At 38.7% G+C, this 21,488-nt stretch overlaps 1 protein-coding gene across 1 annotated transcript in view; it reads right to left on the bottom strand.

Moving 5' to 3' along the window:
• Positions 1-21,488, bottom strand: part of LOC107708577 (voltage-dependent R-type calcium channel subunit alpha-1E-like) — an 88,011-nt gene that overhangs the window by 31,589 nt on the left and 34,934 nt on the right. Inside the window, exons 9-20 of the mRNA XM_016512839.1 lie at positions 21,382-21,435; positions 20,376-20,456; positions 19,898-20,107; positions 16,518-16,630; positions 15,667-15,779; positions 14,253-14,384; positions 13,797-13,866; positions 12,881-12,998; positions 12,622-12,689; positions 12,122-12,189; positions 3,694-4,431; positions 1,650-1,924 (exon numbers count right to left, since the gene is read on the bottom strand). Of these exons, the coding sequence (XP_016368325.1) occupies positions 1,650-1,924; positions 3,694-4,431; positions 12,122-12,189; positions 12,622-12,689; positions 12,881-12,998; positions 13,797-13,866; positions 14,253-14,384; positions 15,667-15,779; positions 16,518-16,630; positions 19,898-20,107; positions 20,376-20,456; positions 21,382-21,435 (2,040 nt within the window). The remainder of the gene's footprint in view (positions 1-1,649; positions 1,925-3,693; positions 4,432-12,121; positions 12,190-12,621; positions 12,690-12,880; positions 12,999-13,796; positions 13,867-14,252; positions 14,385-15,666; positions 15,780-16,517; positions 16,631-19,897; positions 20,108-20,375; positions 20,457-21,381; positions 21,436-21,488) is intronic.

Genomic DNA, 21,488 nt, shown 5'->3' with positions numbered 1-21,488 from the left:
TTTGCATGCTGCAACAAAGAGTCGCTTTGAAGCTCTGAAACTGTGAATGGAGTGTGATTGCCAGGGTAAATATATCAGACTTCAAATAGCTGGCAAGTGTGTTGCAGGTCTCAAAGTACATATGTTTGGGCATTCACTGAACATGCATTGAACTGCACATATAAAAGCTTTATTTCTGAACTGTCAGCATGCCTATACGTTTCTGTCTGGTGTGTTGTGTAACTAGACTGTCTTTTGCTAGGCACTCTCTCTCACATATATTTACAAATGAAATTCACTCAGTTGATATGATTTGCGAAAGCTTTATCTCCTAGGTTTTGACCACGATTACCTGTAATTGTGTGTATCTGAGATGAAATTGGGTTTTTGCTTTTATTACAGGCAGGAAGCCATAAACCTGTGCCCACTGAGTCGCACTTTTTTTATCTTGTGTTGGGTTTGGGGGGCTGAATGGCTTCTACTGTAGATTTTCACACAGTGAACACTAACCCAGATTTCACCCAACACCCAGCACGAAGCCCACTAAAGCAATAGAACAGAACACTCTAAAGGCGAACTGCTCTTTACTTTCGGAGACAGCTGAAGAAGCTTCGATTGCCACAGGCATTGATGATGACCCAGTTCTGTGTCTCCATTAATGAATGTGTCCTCACTTTAGCGAATTATCCCCTCTGCAAACAGAATCAATGGCTGCTGTCCACCGCTCCTTCAGGACTCAGCCATCAGCAGCTGAACTACTTCACTACAAATCAATACTGTTGCACTTTGATCATCTTCCTCTGAAAAACTGCTATGCAAACCAAACCAAACACAGCAGGCACTTCATTGCTGAGAACTGCTTATTTCAGTTATTCAATTCATAATCCACACTTCATTCCATGCACTGTATATAATACATATTGTGTAAAAGAAATGGTTCTCACAGGTGTATTCTGATAAAATTACCAGGGAAAACAATGCTAAATGCAAAAAGGCACTTATTTTTTGGAGATTGGCATGTTATGTGGCTTGATATGCTATATTTCAAATAATGCCTTTAAACATCACTTTGCTATTTCTTGCATGCATTATTTTTAATTAAGAGGCTGGAGTATTTGTAATTGTAAAAAATGCATTTGTCACCACAAGACACGATTTAAAAGTGACTAGTCGTGGCAAAGGGTGAAAAACTTTTTTTTATAGGATATTTTTCTTTACTATTTAAAGTGGCAGTTTTGGTTTGGTTCTACCCTCCAAAAAAACTCTAGAAATTGGTATGATAAAATGGTAAATACTTTAGAAGACCAATCCAGAGAAAACATACTCTGCACTGTAAAGAACCATTTAAACAAGATGGATGGATGGATGGATGGATGGACGGACGGACGAACGGATGGATGGATGGATGGATGGATGGACGGACGGATGGATGGATGGATGGATGGAAGGAGGGATGGATGGATGGATGGATGGACGGATGGACGGATGGACGGATGGAAGGAGGGATGGATGGACGGATGAATGGACGGATGGATGGAAGGAGGGATGGATGAATGGACGGACTGATGGACGGACGGAGGGATTGATGGATGGAAAGAGGGATGCATGGATGGAAAGAGGGATGCATGGATGGATGGATGGACAGATGGATGGATGCATGGATCAAATACCAGTCATTGGTGCCATTTCCAACAAAGGCTGGGTTGACGTCTCTCGTTTAATGCTGGTTTCTATCATACACTCATCCTGGTTTAGATAGCTGCCATTGTTTTCAATGTCTGAGACTTCCCCTGTCATGCACTTGGATTCTGATGTAAACTCTTCTTTGTGCCTCAGAAATGGAGTTTCCTGGCTTTCTGCTTGATCCTCCATTCCAGTACAGACAGTCTGAAGCTCCTGAAGGCCAGATGCTTGGGAAATCCCTGTCGCATCACCCACAAACTCCCTAAAATACAAACGTACAGGTGTGAATATTTGATCTTATAAAATAAGGAAAACATGTTTCATAACTTTGCTGTGTGTTGTGCCTAGCAAAACAACTTCAACAAATGAAAAAAACAAGCTCAGTTACATTTAACCATAAGTTAACACAGAATTTCTAAAGGTGAAGATCAAAATAATCTTCACCTTTAGACATTCTGTTGTAACTTTGCAATGACATGTCATTAGAGTATTAGTAGACTGCTTAATATCTGTTAACACTTTATTTTTAGTCCCCAACACACATTTTACTGATTATAAGTAACTTTGCAAGTACAAGTCAACTTGTTCTACTAACAGTTACCATAACCTTACAGTCTATTGATACTACTATACTACTCTAATACTGCAATTACTAGTGCTGGGTAGATTACTTACAAATTGGAATCCCCTATTCTGATTCCAAATTACATGGCAAAAAATGTAGTTAGTAGCATAATCCATTACATTACACATTTTAGGTAATATATTCAGACTACTTTCTGATTACTTTTGACCTAACTCGTTTATCACAATGATATAAGCTAATAATTAATTAAATCATAAAAATGTAAAATTAAAATAAATCATTTTAAAATAACAACAATCAAAATAAAACACTTACTAAAAAAGATTACATATTTTATTGTTTACCTGATAATGCATGTCATGTGACCATTAACTAACGTCAGAGGACTGTGAACGATAACAACAATCAAAATAAAACACTTACTAAAAAAGATTACATATTTTATTGTTTACCTGCATGTCATGTGACCATTAACTAACGTCAGAGGACTGTGAACATGCAAATTTGTTACAAAATTATTAACTTATTAGCGTTAAATCTCAGGGGGTCCTTCTAGTTAGATATGTGGTGAAAGAGGTTTGGCTGACAAAAAAGTTTGGTAATCCCTGCATTATTAAAAAAAGTTTGGTAATCCCTGCATTATTAAAAAAAGTTTGGTAATCCCTGCATTACCAAAAGTTTGGTAATCCCTGTTTATGTAAATAAGAAATAACATTTTATATATATGTGTTTTATGTATGTTATATAGACATAGAGATACATGGTAAAATAACCCACTGAGCGATAATTCAAATAAACATTAATGTGTTCATCAATAGTTGATGCGATGCTAAAAAATATTGAGAAAACACTTCTTAAAATCAAAATACTTTTTGTAAAACCAGTGGTCAAATGCATTGTAGACTCTAACATTTCTGGGCAATTATATCCATCTGACTAGTGGCTGGTCTTTGTGTAAATGTCCACAAAACTTAAAAACTTTCAGAATGTTTAGAAAGTAAAATTTAAAAGATGAAAAAGAAAACTAGTGAAAATCAAGAAATTGTGAATAATTTATTGCTATTGTTTGAACAATATGCAATCATGTAATCAATTGAAAGCAACTGTAATTTGATTTTAAAGTATTTTAAAATGTAATATAATCAAGTACTTCATTTTTGGAATATGATTACATAATCCAGATTACATGTAATCAGTTACTACCCAGCACTACTAATTACTGGTAGTTAACACGTAGTTTCAAAGTTACTTATACTCAACAGAATGTCTAAAGGGATCATCAAAATAAAGTGTTACCAACTAGGATTGTAACAGGATTGTAACATTTGTCAAAAATATTAGGCTAAATTCAAATAAGCATTTCACCAAACCACAACATTGAACGTAAACTAGCAACTTAACTGCATAACTTACTAAAAGAAAATAAGACATGATTGTGTCCTTACCTTTGGCATTCCTCCTGATTCTCAGTTTGCTTGCCAGACATGATTATTTCTGTTTCGTACATGTGCATCAAGTTTTTAGACTGCGTTTCCTCCATTTTATCCTCACCCTCTTCAGGCTGTTTCTCACTGCACCCAATTTGCTGGTGATTCTCTGCATTTCTGGCCTCTGTTCTGGACTCTCGATGTCTGTGGCGTTTGTGTCGCCCACCCTCTGCTACCCCGGCAGCAGCAGCAGCCCGAAACTTCCTTGCCACACGATGCTTCCTCTCTGTATTTGAATGATGGTTATTAGCGTTCGGCCTCTCCTCCAATCTTGATCCTGTCAGGGGCAAGGGCTCAGATTCTGGAGGTTCAGGGAGTGGAATGGTGATAGACATGGGCGGCTCTGGCAGGGGCATCCCCACAGACATAGGTGATTCTGACAAGTGTAAAGGGCTCGTTTCTGGGGATATGCAGCCCTGTTGGTGATGATCACTCACTGGAGTGTCCAACTGATCCTCTGTGGGACTGCCAAACAGCACCTCACGACTGGCCATCTGCCGACGTTTCCGCAGCTGGTTTGTCCGTTGCTCCCAGACGGAAATTTTTATCTTTTTGCATCTTTCACGGCGGCCAGCAAAAGCATTGACGGGCTGCTCTTCTGTTTGTTTCCCAACGGGTTCCTCCTCTGCCTCTGCAGGAGACGGTCGTCCTCGGTGGATGGCACGCTTCCTGTACAAGTACGGTCTCCGTCTCCGTCTGCACGGACATGATACATCTCAGTCACAAAAGGTATATAATTTGCAGCATGCAAATTTCACAATTCACAAGGGTGTGTGATAAAAATCAGGAAATTAGAATAAAAACAATGGCTATTGATTCAGGCTAAATAAAACGGAATTCAAGAGAAAACCAGGGGGAAATTCTTGACTAATAAAAATAAACAGACAAGAAAGAAAACAAGAGAAACAGAGTGCACAAAGGATCTACATGTCAGCAGGTAATCCGGAATGTTGATGAGATGGACAGTGCAATGTTAATGGCAGACATGACAGATAAAAAGATACATAGACAGTTTTACTTACAATTATGCGTATTCTTTTGTTGTCCATGAAACCAAATAAATGATTAATTGAAAATAAGCCATTAGTGTATTTGCAGGCAGGACATACCAAACAATCCATATTGCCAGACTGCACACAAGTCAACTCATAAGGCTATAAAAAGTTAAAAAGAGGTTCGCCCTCAGGGAACTCGAGCTGCGTCGGAATGCTTTGGGAACACTTATGTGTGACCACATTCTGAAGCACGTGTGGAATCAGTCCAATGGAGAAGCGAGACATCACGAACAGGGTGACGTGAGCAACCAGGAAAGCTTAAAAGTGCACCTCTGGCACAGCGCATGTTAGCTTTTGCTCTTCAGTAAGTGTGTTGTGGTGTCTTTGTATGTGTTGCAGAAGCATTCATTCAGTCAGTATATCTCTGTTAGTAAGACAGGGATAATGTCAAAGAGTAAAAACAAAAGTAAATCGGATGGCACTATAGATTGTGTGTTCCTCCCTGCCGTCGTTATCACACAATCTTTGCGACGTCTGTTTGGGAGCAGAGCATGCATGGTCAGCTCTCGAGGGAAATGACTGTCCTGATTGTGAGCAGCTGCCACTGCATGTGCACCGCTTCCTCCTGGCTCTCTTTGATGAGAGCGGCCAGGCTCGCGATCTCGCTGGCACCGGTCGACTTCAGTACACCAAATTAAACTCTCTAGCTACAACAGACTCCAGTTCAGAGGGGCTGGCATCCTCAGGCCCGCTAATACCCCTGCCACCACCGGTGCTTTGGGCTCAGTGGGCTCCAACAAGCTAAGTTCCCAGCTGCCGCCTGGCAATGGTACGGCACAGGAATGCTCATCCCCTCAAGTGAAGGGGCTAGAGCCATCAAGTTGGTCGTTCCCTGCCGGTTATCCGGTTCAGGGTACTGAAATTGCTCCTCTAGCCATACCAGAGGCCAGCCCCAAGAGGTTGGTTCCCTTAGTAGACTTTCTGGCAGCGTGGAAACTTCTGCCAAATGTCTCTAAATGGGTCCTCCAGACTGTAGAGAGAGGCTACAGAATTCAGTTTGGTTCTCGCCACCTCTTTTCAATGGGGTTGTCCCCACAATAGTGGGCCAGAGCAGGCTCTGGTAATGGAACAAGAAGTAGACACTCTCTTGAGGAAGAAGGACATAGAACGTATTCCTCCTCTCTCAAGAGAGTCCGGGTTCTACAGCCGATACTTCATTGTTCCGAAGCAGGATGGGGGGTTGCATCTGATCATAGATCTGCATCTGCTGAACCGTGCTATCAAATGCTTTCGGTTCAAGATCAAATAGATTGTGTCTCAAATCAGGTCTGAGTTCTCAAAGTTTTGAATTCTCAAAGTTGTAAAGAGAGTGAGAGAAGGCCAGTCACTCACTGTCAAACAGTTTCAGAGATTGTAAGGTCTGATGGCAGCTGCGTTCAACGCGATACCCTTTGGCCTGCTGTACATGAGACCTTTGCAGTGGTGGCTTGGGACCAAGGGGTTTTCCCCGAGGGGCAACCCACTTTGCATGGTCAAGGTCACGTGGTGATGCTTACATGCCTTAGACATGTTAAGGAAACCTTGGTTCTTATCTGTATGCTTTTCCCCTGATCGCTCTGCTACAGGGGAGTACTGGAGAGTGTACCCGGGGACAGGGTCTGTCTTCTGCTAGTAGCCCCGTTCTGGCCGGCCCGGGTATGGCTTGAACCTTGTGTCCCTTATCGATGGCTCTTTCTTGGAGATTCCGATCAGGAGGGACCTCCTCTCTCAGGCGAGGGGCTCCATCCTTCACCCCCGCCTGGACTTATGGAAACTGTGGGTGTGGCCCCTGAGGGGGCACAGCTCTTAGCATCCGGTCTCTCAACTGAGGTTGTTGAGACGATACTCCAGTCCAGAGCTCCCGCCACAAGGAAACAATATGACCTGAAGTGGAAACTTTTTACTTCTTGGTGCGGACAACGACTGCAAGAAACAGTTCAGTTCTGGAGTTTCTGCAGGAGCATTTCATCCACTCTGAAGGTGTACATGGTGGCCATAGCTGCTTACCACGCCCCTTTGGGTGGTCAGTCATTGGGAAGAAGTCCGTTTCCTCTGTGGCACTTTGAGGATGAGGCCAGCACAGTGCACCGAAGTGCCCTTGTGAGACATGGGGGTGGTACTGGAGGACTTTGAACTCATTGAGGAGGTTTCACATAAGTTCCTCACCTTGAAGACATATCCTCCTTGCTATATACTCACTCAAGAGGATAGGGGATCTTCAGGCACTGTCAGTTTCTCCCTTGTGTCTGGAGTTTGCCGCGGGCATGGTTAAAGCCTTCCTTTATCTGAGGCCAGGGTATGTCCCAAAGGTGCCCACCTCTACGCCAGGGCCCATAATGCTGCAAGCCTTCTGTCCTCCTCCCTTCCAGGAAGCTGACCAGGAGAAGCTAAATCTGCTCTGTCCAGTGCGAGCACTTATGATGTCCACAGAGCTGCCCTGTGGTGTATGGCAGATCAGTTGTTTGTTTGCTTTGGTCCACCTAAGAAGGGCTTGCCGGCGACCAAGCAGACCCTGAGTCGAGGCCATCTCACTTGCTTACTCTGGCACCTATGGGGGTCAGAGACCACTCAACCCGGAGTATGACATCCTCTGAGGCATTATTCATGGGTGCTTCTCTGCAGGACATTTGTGATGTGGTGGGCTGGTCCTGTCAGCACACATTTGTTTGGTCCTATAATCTAGACCTGGCTTCTACCCCAGGATCCCAAGTCCTCTCGTCTTGATGTGCTTGCCTGATACACACCAGACAGGGACTTGTAAGTATGGCGCAGTGGGCATTCTCATTGCCAAAGCCTTCCGACGCAGCTTGAGTTCCCTGCAGGGAAACGTCTCAGGTTATGTATGTAACCATGGTTCCCTAAAGGGAACAAGATGCTGCATCTCTCTGCCATACTCCCTGCACCTCTGTAGGTGCTTACTTCATCCTGTCAGAAGCTAACATGCACTGTGCCGGGTGCACTATTAAACCTCCTGGTTGCTCACATCACCCCGCTAGTGACGTCTCGCTTCTCCATTGGACTGATTCCACACGTGCTTCAGAATGTGGTCACGCAGAGGTGTTCCCAAAAACGTTCCAACGCAGCGCCTCATTCCCTTTATTCCCATTTCCTCATCCCCATGTTTACATACATAACCTGAGATGTTTCACACCTCTGGCCTTCGAAGGTTCACTGGCCTACAGAGTTTAGCTCAAATCCTAATCAAACTCACTTGAACAAGCTAATCAAGGTCTTAAGTATTTAGTTCCAGGCAGTTGAGTTGGATCAGGGTTGGAAAGAAACTCTGTAGATAGTGGATGTCGAGGGGCAGAATTGAGAAACCTTGTTTTAAACAGTTATGGGGTTCTTTGGCATTTCAATGCCATTAATGCCACATCACACATTTGTGTGAAATGTTTTAGATAGAGATAGTTTTGTCCAGTGTTTTTGATAGTGTAGTTTGATATCTCTTAATATTGCAATGGCTATTGATTAATTTGTTGGTCCATTCTCACGTGCCCTTTCTGTCGTACCATTGTCTCTTACCCATGGCAATGCCAAACTTTTCAACTCATAATACCAATAAACTTGGGACTGGACAGCTACAGTACTAGATTGGTAACTAACTTTAAGCTGTATTTGTCATTATGGAAGCAACTTTTATAATAAAACGAGAGAAACTAATCAACTGGATGTGTTTCTTCATTGTTCAAACCATTTCACGATTTTGTCCAGATGTCACTCTGCAGAGATCAGAACATACATTTCTTCTCTGAAGACAAAAGATGCACTGTTGTACTTAATCTGACTACAATGTTAAATTAGCCAAGCTTCTATTAACTAATATTTAATATTAGCAAATCTACAACAGTAGTAAAAAACCTCTTGGTGACCTACCATCCTGCAGAGTTTAGCACCAATCCTAATAAAACAGATCTGAACCAGCTAATCAAGGTGTCAGAGTTACTTGAAAATTATAATCAGGTGTGCTGAAGTAGGGTTGGAACTGAAGTCTGCAAGAAGGTACATAGCTTACCAGGAGCAGGATTGACTATTCTTGTCCTACAAGTATAAGAAGGTGGTTGTGGACTTGAGCAGTATAAAGCTGTCTACCGCCACCTCTATAACCCTGAGAAATCTGCTCTGTGTTTATGGCTACCCCAAAACACACACACCCGCTGACTGATTGTCAACAGCATAAACTTCTGCACATATAATATTACAAGACACCTGGCCAAACTGGTGTTTTAGATTTGTGTTGAAACACTAAACACTTCAAGTACAGAGACCAATTCCAGTTGATCAATTCCACTTGTTACAGAGACCAATTCAATACAGTAGAGCAGGGGTGGTCAAATCTGGCCCTCATGGTCCACTATCCTGCAGAGGTTTGGTTTCTGGACAAGACTAGGCAGTGTATCGGCATTTTAAAGCATCACACACATCACAGAACAGTGAAGATTTGGACCATAAATGAGTGGTTCAATGGTTTTGTCATTTTCACCTTTGCAACAATTAGAGAGACTTTTAATGCCAAGCTGTGATGCCATTGTGGTCTCCACCATCGGTTCTCAAGTAATGAAGCAACTTGGATAGGAGTGGGCAAATATCCTGAGCCCCAGAGCAACACATATAGTTGACTACAATACTGAAAAGTTAATTTTGGTTTTAACAGCATTGCGGAGAAGAACAAACTTCATTAGAACCATGCAACTGAGCATGATACATGATTTGAAAGTAAATGAAGGTCTTGCTGTGATTGCATCCAAACAAAGTTTGAACTCTTGTCCATTTATCACTGCCACTACCCATTGTCCTAATTTCCAAGTCTTTCTAGATATTTTTTGAATTGGTTTGCAAAAGTCCTGCCATTTTATTACACAATTCCTGACATTATTTGATCTTATTTTAATATTGTCTAGGATTTGTTTGCTACTTACTTGTATTTTGTTACAGAATCTGTACAGGAAACAGAAACGTTTGAGGTCACAAGGTGCAATCCTTAAACTATAACAACTGGTAACTTAAATAAAGTTGTTCCCCTGGGTCTGTCCCTTGCCAAGATTGCATGAAACTGATCTGTTAATACAACGAATTTACAGGTTCTCGGGGGGACTGCCCTGGTGGCTAGTTCCTATAACTGAGTTCCTATAACAACCCTGTGTGAAAGCCCCTTAAGATGGAGAAAATAAGGAACTGCTCGCACTGGAGGAGTGGCGAAACAGGCTAAACGGCACTAAACAACAATTTCAGCTGTTTGCTGACTTCAAAATTATTAGGTACATTCAAGCTGTTCAAAGAACTCCAGTTACTCCAGAATAATTGGCCCTGTAATAAGAATGTGTAAGTCACTTTGAATAAAATCATATACCAAGTTACTACTCTTTTTTTTTTTTTTTTACTTCCAGTCTTCTTCCTAGGAAACACTCATACTGTACTTCTCACATAATAAAAACTGAGGCCTCAATGGTCCAAGCTGCCACAACCTAAAACTGTGAAGATTCTTCAAAGATTCTTAGCCTTTGCAAATCTGTACTGCATGGTCATCAGAAAGTTAAGTACTATTGCAGTCCCTTGACCTAAAAGAGGCCAAAATAAGTGGAAACCCGTGGACAGGGGCTGATACTAACAGCTTAACCACTGCACCAACACTAAAGCACCCAAATCAATCCCTGCCATTTGTTGTTGTAATTGATGTCACATTGTTTGGCACTGGTGCTGTATTGACAGTTTATGGCCCATTCCTTATTAGCTCACAGTCTCTCCCCAATGAGAAAAACTAAGGTGAAGGCTGCAGTAGTGGTGCAATGTCATCTGTCACTAGTAGCTTTGTTTTCATCAAAACTCAAGTTTTATCTCACTGCTACCTTTCAGCCAAGCGTACACAATACAATTTTGCTGCCAAATTTTGGCAAACATAAATGCTTACGATAGACAAATCAGCAGTCTTAGACTCCCTAGTGTGCCATGCTCATTAATTGATTTTGCAGAGAATTTTAGCCTCCAAATTCTGGCAGTCAGAAATTTTGGGTCGCAGTCCTGCAATGTAACTACATATATGACGCCTGTCTACTAAAGATCCAGTAAGAGGACAGAAACTAATGCCACAGTCAACACAGACTGATGACGTAAAATACTCAACACTTTCCAAGTCTTGGCTACAATGTATTATAGGCAAAGAAAATGCATCACATATCGTGCACCAGGGGTATCAAATCCTGCTCTGGCAGGGACACCATTTTGCAAAATTTAGCTTCAGCTCTGCTTTGAAATACCTGCATGTAATATTCAAGTAATCCCAAAGCCCTTATTAAGCTTGTTCACGTGTGTTTAATCAGGGTTGGAGTAAAACACTGCAGGGTGCACCAGGGGTATCAAATCCTGCTCTGGCAGGGACACCATTTTGCAAAATTTAGCTTCAGCTCTGCTTTGAAATACCTGCATGTAATTTTCAAGTAATCCCAAAGCCCTTATTAAGCTTGTTCACGTGTGTTTAATCAGGGTTGGAGTAAAACACTGCAGGACGGTGACCCTCCAGGAGCAGGAGTTTACACCATTGCTTTAGACCTAGATCTAAAATGAATAAAATGGATGCACTGAACTCCTAAATAGAAACTATCCATAAAACTATCTTGCCAAAAGCCAGATGGAAAGATAGTCATATGCAAAACCATAGAAAGGAAATAATCCATAGGGCACAATAATTATACTGGTAACTTTCTTTCTTTCTTTTTTTTTTTTTTTTTTTTTTTTTTTGGATTCTACCTCTGCTCATTACCGACTCTGTGATTTTGTATGATGTACTTTTAAATCTAAACTCCACTGTCTACTGTACTAAGCTAAAGCTTGTAATCACTCTAATATCATATTGATTTTCTTCTATAAAATAAACAGACTATTCCCCTGTGGCGTAGGCACTTGAGTTTCCTAGCAACTAAAGATTAAAAAAGAAAGAAAGAAAATAAATAATGAAATTCGTACGCCCTCAATAACCAAGATTTAAAGACAAAAAATAAAACTATCCAGTCATTCCAGTTTACCAATTTAAGTGTTTTTGTGATCTTCCCTATCAAATTTGACCAGAACCAAGACTGATCAAAAAACATGACAGACAAATGGTACATTCATATATGATACTTCTGTTCATGTGTTTGATGGGTCTGAAAAATTACATAGCAGCATAGTGACATAATTGTTTAAAAGCATGTCTCAAGCACAAGAAGATTTGCAACAGTCAGCAATCAACACCAAATTATTGCTAGTTAATTAGAATGCTTACCAGCTTCTTAATACATGATAGGGAACTGTATCCTTAGTTTGAAAAACAGGTTATGACAGAGCAAAAAACGAAAAAAAATAAATAAAAAACTTACTCAGAGAGGCCAAATTCTCTGCATTTAGAACGCTGATTGAAGAACTCTTCCTGCTCCTCCTCTTCTTCCTAACACAAAAAATACTCTTCAATATACCTACCTAACAGCATACACTATGAATACACTATGCACTTAAATTAAGTACATGAATAGTAATTTTATATAAAATGCACACAAAAGTTAATGCACTGGATACATAATTAAAGGTATACTAATGAAGTCAGAAAGAGCTTTATTGCCATGTGTGTTTACACGCACAAGGAATTTGTCTTGGCGACAGGAGCTACCAGCACAGAAGAAAGTACAGACATTGTGCAAACATACATGATAGTGCAGACATACATAGGAATTACACAGTAGAGCTAATGAGAAACATACATAATATGCTATTACATTTTTGGGGATTATTTCTGGTACACAGTCAGTGTTATTTCTATTGCAAAATATTACATTTACATGTTTATTAGACAACTGTAATGTGTTACCTTTCTTTTTCTTACCTTAGTTAGTTCCTGTGCATTGGCTAGATTATCCACAGCAATAGCCAAGAATACATTGAGCAATGTGTCTGTTCACAACATCGTCAAGAATTTGGGTAGAACTGAATAGAATGAGCATTACAAGCTTTACTTGCTTGCAACACTGTTTTCATGTGCAACAACAAAATTAAATCAATGTAGACCAGTATATTACACTGCTTTCCGTCATCTTTTGTCTATTTTTTAGTCTTAATTTTTTAATTATTGCTAAAAAGGATACAGTTCCCAAACAAGGTTAAAACAATAAAGTAGATTGAGGACCACATGCCATACTGCACCCCTCCTTGTGAGCGAATCCCATTGTACATCACCTCATTCCAGTCCTCTCCAGTAAGAATCTATGTTGAATTAATTATTTTAAAAAAGCAGTTTAAATAATATAAAAGTTAAAGGGTTAGTTCACCCTTGCGCATGCGCCGGTGAGTCTCGTGAAAACCAACGTTTGTTAACAGGATCAAAGGAAGCAAAATTTCCTTACTTTAGCAAAGGAAAACCAGTCTCCTCTTGGCTTATATCGAAATCCTCTGACATGCTTCTTTACAAATCCTCGTTTTGTAGTTCTAATTCATGACGTTGTTTTGTTTTGATCTCTCCGCTGCGCTTCCGCATGCGTCACTTTTGAGCGGCGCATGTGCAAAGCCGACCTCATACGTCATTCCCCCGGAACTGCTTCTGTTTACAACAGTGAGCGCAAGCTAGATTCAAGTGATTATTACGTTTTGAATATGGATATTTTTCTTACAAAAACGCATCGATTCGCTACAGAAGGCCTTTGTTCACCCCCCGGAGCCGTGTGAGACACTTTTTTTTATGCATGGGCGCTTTTTATTTAACTTCTTTTGCACATGAAAACAGCTTGAAAGATCAAAGACCATTTTTAATATAACTCCGACTGGATTCGTCTGAAAGAAGAAAGTGATATACACCTAGGATGCCTCGGGGGTGAGTAAAACCCATTTTTCATTTTTGGTTTAACTAACCCTTTAAGGCTTGCAATGTAAATGTAACAAATTGTCGTAATCATACTAAATAATATAATTAAGTTGAATATGAGGTGAATATATATATATATATATAGCTTTATGATTCAAAAGTATTTACTATGTTTACATCCATAGTGATCTGTCGAGGCTTACCTGAAAGACGGTCATGATGGCTGCTGGAAACGTGTCAAAATTAGTAGGAGTATAATCTTCAAAGATGAACCTGTGCAAGAGAATTAACTCTTTCAACAGCTTTAGTTTTAGAATGTTCTAAGAAAAATTTGAGAACCCCTGCATTACAGTATACTACACAAAACTAATGTCACACAGTTACACTGAAACAAGTGTGTGGAAAGTGTTCTTCACGTGTGTGTGTGTGTGTGTGTGTGTGTGTGTGTGTGTGTGTAGATTGTGAGGCGTTACAGTAGGTAGGTTGGTATTGAGACTTCATTTAAGTTCATTTTTTTTCCTTCAAAGTCTTTTGAACTGTATATTTTAATGATTTGATGTAACGTTTTATTTTCACATTTGAGTACAGTATATCTTCATGTCTGTCTGTGAGAAAGACTGAGCGAGATCAGCACTCTCATACCAGATTCACATTCTCACCTTCCACCAAACAACTGCATGCCAAGTAAAGCGAAGACTACGATAAACAGGAAGAGAAGGAAGAGCAGACTGATGATCGACTTCATGGAGCTCATGAGGGAAACCACCAGGTTCCGTAAGGATGTCCAGTACCTGATCAAAAAGACAAAACATCACACATTTCTTTACATTGCCATTATTTGCCAATTTTTCCATACAGTACAAAACCGTTAAAGTGCCTCACAATATTCTCACAAGAGCCAGATTGTTTGAACGCAATTACATGTGAAAATAAATTTGCCTGACACCAACCGTTCTGTATAATATGGAACTGTCCCATATTTAAAGTAATACAATTGCATTAAAATCCATTTGTCCTCTATTCAACATTTTAAAGACACATTTCATGGCATTTGTGTCTGAATATGCAGTCTTATTTAAAAATAAAACAAATTCAATAAAAGAAAACAATTATGAATGCATTTTTTTCCAAACAATCTCAGTTGATGAATGAAATAAAAAAAAAATGTGAATAAATCTTTTTTTTTTTCAAACCGACAAATATACATATTTAAAGTTGTTTATGAAATACATATTTGAAAATGTTGTTAAATGTAACTATAAATAATACATTGATCAATTGTTTTTAAATGGAACATTTATGTTGCTTTAACATTGCTTTTCTTTATGCATTTGCTATTCAAGTAAAAAAAAAATGCCTTTGGACAGTTTATACATAAGACATGTGAAAATAAATTTGCCTGACACCAACCGTTCTGTATAATATGGAACTGTCCCATATTTAAAGTAATACAATTGCATTAAAATCCATTTGTCCTCTATTCAACATTTTAAAGACACATTTCATGGCATTTGTGTCTGAATATCAGTCTTATTTAAAAATAAAACAAATTCAATAAAAGAAAACAATTATGAATGCATTTTTTTCCAAACAATCTCAGTTGATGAATGAAATAAAAAAAAAATGTGAATAAATCATTTTTTTTTTTCAAACCGACAAATATACATATTTAAAGTTGTTTATGAAATACATATTTGAAAATGTTGTTAAATGTAACAATAAATAATACATTGATCAATTGTTTTTAAATGGAACATTTATGTTGCTTTAACATTGCTTTTCTTTATGCATTTGCTATTCAAGTAAAAAAAAAATGCCTTTGGACAGTTTATACATAAGCAGCAATAACTTGTGACTGGATTTTAATATAAGTTTCTTACAGTACCAATTATACTTTTATTTTGGTGTTGTAGTCGAGAGAGAATGTTGCAGACACATCTGTTTTATATGCCCGCTCATGCTTTTATGTAGTTTCATGTCAACAACAACATTTGCATGTGCTGGCGGCTATCACGCAAAACATTCCTTGAAAGAATGCTGAGGATACTACTTGGATAAATGATATAAACTTACTTCGTTATTTTAAAGATTCGTAGCAGACGTAAAGCTCTGAGGACACTGATGCCAAAAGACTCTCCAGGCCTGAAGAATCCCCAAACTACTTCAAAAATACTGCCAACAATCACCTGCACAAAACACATAACATTATGCTCTCATCGGTGCCAGGATTCATCAGACATACTGTATGGTTTAACCCTCGTGTGTCGTTAGGGACAGTCTTTTTTATTTATTTATTTATTGACCATTTTGCCTGTGTTAATGCCAACATAATTTTGGCCAAAAATATGTATTTTTAATTGGAAGTTTAATATTTCCCCCTCATTTCCTTCAATCTATTTTACGCTAGGTACAAAAAAATTTATAAATAAAAATATTTAAGACATTAAGGACAAACATGTTCCCCTTGAAACCCACTAAAACAGCAATATTTAACTACAGTGCCATTTTAGAATAAAATCATGAATTATTTTTTAATAGGGTTTCATTCTGTTGGCAAGGCTTCAGTTGTTTGTTTTTTTCCCCCACTATTTTACTATAATCATCATCATCATCATAATGCTCAAGAAAAAAAAATGCAAAATTAATATTGTTATCATTGATTTATCCAAAAGTGTAAAATAAAAATAAAAACAGTGGTATTATGTAAACATACTGGCATTTAAAGGGTTAACATCCTGAAAATGAATTCATTTTTGGTACTTCTGATCAGGGCTGATAATAACAATCTATGTCAGTGAAAGTGGAACAAAATGTAATATATAATATTTTCATGACATTTTTTTGACAGACATTTTTGTCCTCTAAGGACCTGCCTTAAACATCTACATTTACACTTAAACATGAACACTAAAAGATTCACTCACCCCACAATCAAAGCAGTTAAAGGATGAATGGAAGTAGAGACGGAAACCAAGGCCATACATTTTCAGAAACATCTCAGCAAGAAAAAGTCCCAGAAACACGAACTCTGCGTAGTCTGAAAACCGTAAAAATTGTTTAAGTGTCAAAAAATTTGTAAAGTGGTAAATACCTGTGGGTTTCGAAGTATTAACACCATGTCTAGTCTGGAAGCGAGCCTTAAAACTAAATTGCTCCCATTAAAATCAATGAAGCTCTATAAGCCTCATTCACAATGATGGTTCGATGGGTTGCTAGATACACAATAAAATGTGTTATTCAAATAGAGTTAATATTCAAGCCTTTTAGAATAAAATATTTGGCCTAAAGTACATCCCTGTTTGTTGCAATTGATGAAAATTAAGTAAAGACTCTGACAAAAGTCTCAGCATGTCTTTTGAAATGAAAATGCAGGAACACTGTGACAGCTTAAGAAAGCTTTTATGACAACACAACCTGCCTTGAGCTACAGAGTGCTGGATGTCCTGTTGTGCCGTATGGAGTAATTTCAGCAACTCTTAGACCTCTGGGGACCATTAAGTAAATGTCCGTCATCAATACACAGAACGTTTCTGACATGTGGAGCAGAAAGTGAGGCATTTTTCTGTCTGACAGGCCTATGTTTGTGAAGTCATTTTATTAGCAGCAGTTTCTCTGGAAAACATAATGTTGCACAGAAGTGGTTCTGTTAGTTGCAGCATGTCTCCTCATAAAATGTGCTTTTCATAGCTGCAAACTGTGCTGTAGATGTTTTTATCAGAAGCAACAGTGGGTGCTTCTAGGAGTTTGTGATGAGACTGTAAGCTGACTTGAGCACCATACATCAGGGGTGTCCAGTCCCCAATGGAGGCCCACCAGAGAGCAGAGTTAAGCCAAAGCCACTGGAACGCAAGCCTGCAACCTTTAGCCATAAATTAGACTTGAATTGTAATAACTATTATGACTGCCATGTGCCTTATGCTGATATAATGAATTTTAACGAATGAATGACATGAATCATTTAAAATAGTGTATTATATTGTATGTTGGTTAATAAAAAAATTACAAAATGTTCTTTCCGTGGCTTCTAAATTAAAAAAAAATAGACTTGAAATGTATTGTCTTGTGACAGCTCAACGCTATCTCACGACCAATTCGTACGTATTTTACGAGGTGGCTAATTCGTATGAATTCGTACAAACTCACTCAAACATTTTTGTACGATTTGTCTAGACCCCAGTGACGGGCAGGTTTAGGGGCGGGGTTAGGTGTAGGTAATTCGTACAAATTCATACGAATTGTGCAACTCGTAAAATAAGTACGATTTAGCACAAATCGGATGAATTTGTACGAGTGAGTTCATACAAATTAGCCACCTCGTAAAATATGTACGAATTGCCGTGAGATCGGGCTGGACAGCTGCTGTGATGATAACACTTTTTTTATTAATGAACAGAATAAAACCTTAAATTGTGGCTTTAAGTGCAGTACACCGCAGTGACCAGCAATTTGCACTTTTTTTTTTTTACTATGCAACAGGTCTGCATAACAAAACTAGCCCAATTGCTACTCAAATCTAACCCGATAACAGTGTTCTGCGGGAAGTTGGCTATTAAAATCGCTCCAAAATCTTGTTCCGGGGGCTCCTCCTTGGTCGAAATTAAACCCCAACTAATCAAGGACTGGTCAGACTCACTAGAAACGTCTAGGCAAGTGTGTTGGGGTTGGTTGGAGCTAAATCTGTAGGACGTTGGTCCTCCAGGAGCAGGATTGGACACCCCTGTCCTAAGGGCAAGCACTATCACTAAACAGCGCTTATTCTTTCTTTCTGGGTAACAGATGGTGCTCTAGTTACATATGCCATGGGTTGTTTGACTTGCATTAGAAAAACCCTGAGGCCGTCTACTGATCATTTTCTGAACTCTCCACAAAACCTAATTTCAAACAATGAATATGATTAGTAAACTGAATGATACTGGTCTAATGTATCTGGTAAAATGCAACCCTAAGGGCCAGCGCAAACCCTCTTTTAATGTTAAAAAAACAACTGTCAGGATTTACTATAGACGTGCAGTGAGACATTAGCAGTTATTTTTGCATCTGACCTTATTGCATATGCATTTGTAGGAGTTTCCCTTTCAGATGCAAAATTTATGGGAGGAGTTTATTTAAATGAAGGTTTGTGGCAGTCAATTTACTGGTATTTGCACCATTATTTAACACTCCCAAAAAGCACGTCTTAACCCATCTTGTTCCTGTTGTTAGTAGATTAATCACACCTGATTATCACGGGCTCTGCTTGGCTATGCTTAGTTGTTCTGCTTTTGGTAGATTGCGCTGGTTGCGTCTGTGTTCTTTAATTTGCACATTGTTAGTAGATCATCCACAGAGCTTTCCACTTTTCACTTTTATGGGGATGCACTCACACGCTAAAGGGGAAGAAGGTTAACCTGGTATGAATTGGCGAGTCAGGGATGTTGTCATGCAACCATGTTTCAGTGAAAATTTAGCAGCATTTGAAGTTGCGTAGCTGCTCAACCAGTTTTGGGGATATCCAGCCCATTTACAAATCAACTCGATCAAGTTGATTTACAAATTCTATGTGACTGTAAAGCTGCATGCATATCAGTAAATATACCCCATTGCTATTATCACGGGCTCTGCTTGGCTATGCTTAGTTGTTCTGCTTTTGGTAGATTGCGCTGGTTGCGTCTGTGTTCTTTAATTTGCACATTGTTAGTAGATCATCCACAGAGCTTTCCACTTTTCACTTTTATGGGGATGCACTCACACGCTAAAGGGGAAGAAGGTTAACCTGGTATGAATTGGCGAGTCAGGGATGTTGTCATGCAACCATGTTTCAGTGAAAATTTAGCAGCATTTGAAGTTGCGTAGCTGCTCAACCAGTTTTGGGGAAATCCAGCCCATTTACAAATCAACTCGATCAAGTTGATTTACAAATTCTATGTGACTGTAAAGCTGCATGCATGTCAGTAAATATACCCCATTGCTAATCTGGAGGTCATAACATTAATAAAGAAAAAGCAGTTGTAGCGACACAAATTAGCATGCTTGTATATCTCAGGAGTGGCCATGCATGCTTTTAACCAGATTATTATAACCATTATTATTATTAATGTCTTCCTACACTGAACTGATGCAAATCTAAGAACAATAGCAACGTAAGATATTTGATCAACAATACCCCAAAACCTTATCTACACCTGAAAGCTTTTACTATGAATGATAAAAGTAGTAAAACTGCTTACACAGACTTCAAATTTAATGCCAATAAATTCACAGCATTCATGAATTATTACACTGAATATTACTATGAGTAGTAGTATTAGGGGATTGAGATACTCACACTGAATAATAGTAAGCCATTCCGGTTGGTTGTGATGAACGATTGAAACACAGATGGTGTTGAGCGCCACCAGACTCAGGACTATCCAATAGAAGCTGTCGGTTTTAACCATTCGCCGAATAGATATCCGCAACATGCGTTCCTTGCGCCGCAAGTAAGCAGCGGGCCCTCGTCTTGCTGTCCGTATACCAACCCTCGGTCGGGGGCCACCTGACACCCAAAGAAAAAGAAAAATCCATACACTCACAGAATGTCATTTGGATTCGAATCTTTGTTTCACACTGTTGGAAAGTCAGTGGTGATATTTCAAAAGCCTGAAAATGGAGATGAATTTATGGATTGTGTGTTGACAGTGGTTTTTTCCTTCCCTTCAGACAGTCATACTGTTAAGATGAATGATACCGCAAACAAGTCAAGCAAAACAAGTCAAGCCTTAATGCGGATAAAAACAAAGTGATGGCATTTATATTTTACTCACCAACTGTAGAGACTTCAGAATATTTCTCCTCTCCCGGTCCTCGACGCCTTGCATTTTTCTTGCTGGTGGCCCGTTTCAAAACTAAAAATGAAAAGGGTTAAATGGTGCCACTTGTTGGCCTTATGCTTCTTATCATAATGGTATAGTAATTAGAAGAATATGCAAATATGCTGTTACTGTCTGGAAGTATTTGTTGCAGTTGATATTACCCAGCTAATAGGGAATGTTCTCAAAAAGACGACAAAACATTCTTAAGGTAATGTTTATGGAATGTTCTTATAACGTTATACATTTTTTATTATAACGCTCAGAGAACATGTTCTGAGATCAACACTGAACGTCCTTATGATGGTATTTGTACTTGATGAACGTTCTAAGAAATATTTTGTTTATGTAACCTTTAAATAATGTTGTAATCAAGACAAGAAAACTGGACATTTTAAAGTTCTTAGAAAATTAACGTAAACGTTCAAATAATGCTATAATTTGGGTTAAATAATGTTAATAGAATGTTCTGAGAAATGTTTTGTAACCTTTAAATAATGTCATAATCTTAACAAGAAAACGGGACATTCCAGCATTTTAGAAACATTTCAAAACAATGCTCCCACAACATTTTTATAACTTAAATGTGTTACGTGTGTAGTTTCACAATTGCAAAAATTAAGTTATAACCTTTGAAATTATTATTTTCTGAAATAGGTAATATATGTTTATCGAGGCTCTGGAAGTCATATATATATATATATATATATATGCTAAACTCTTCCCCAGTTTATAAATATATAATTTTTTATATCATAATGATCAACAACAGCAGTCATTAAAACTGATTTTCCATAACAGATTTTAAATTTTTTAGTTTTATATAAAAGTCTTGCATTTTAACAAGAGATAAATTATTGAAATTACCAATCGAAACTGTACCTAGATGAAAACTGGTTTAAAAACTCTCCATAAACGAGACAACACATTTATTTATGTGCTATTAAAATTAAATTCATACCATCTAACGCTGATCTCCCAGAATTCTTGTTTTCTTCTGCAAGCATTACTTCCTCTTTGTTTGAGAAAGAGAGAGAGAGAGAGAGAGAGAGAGAGAGTGAGAGAGAA

The sequence above is a fragment of the Sinocyclocheilus rhinocerous genome, unplaced genomic scaffold, assembly GCF_001515625.1.
Source record: "Sinocyclocheilus rhinocerous isolate Xijiao unplaced genomic scaffold, SAMN03320098_v1.1 scaffold25, whole genome shotgun sequence".
Classification (NCBI taxonomy): Eukaryota; Metazoa; Chordata; class Actinopteri; order Cypriniformes; family Cyprinidae; genus Sinocyclocheilus; species Sinocyclocheilus rhinocerous.
The sequence above is the reverse complement of the archived record's forward strand: the minus strand, read 5'-3'. Positions and strand labels throughout refer to the sequence as shown.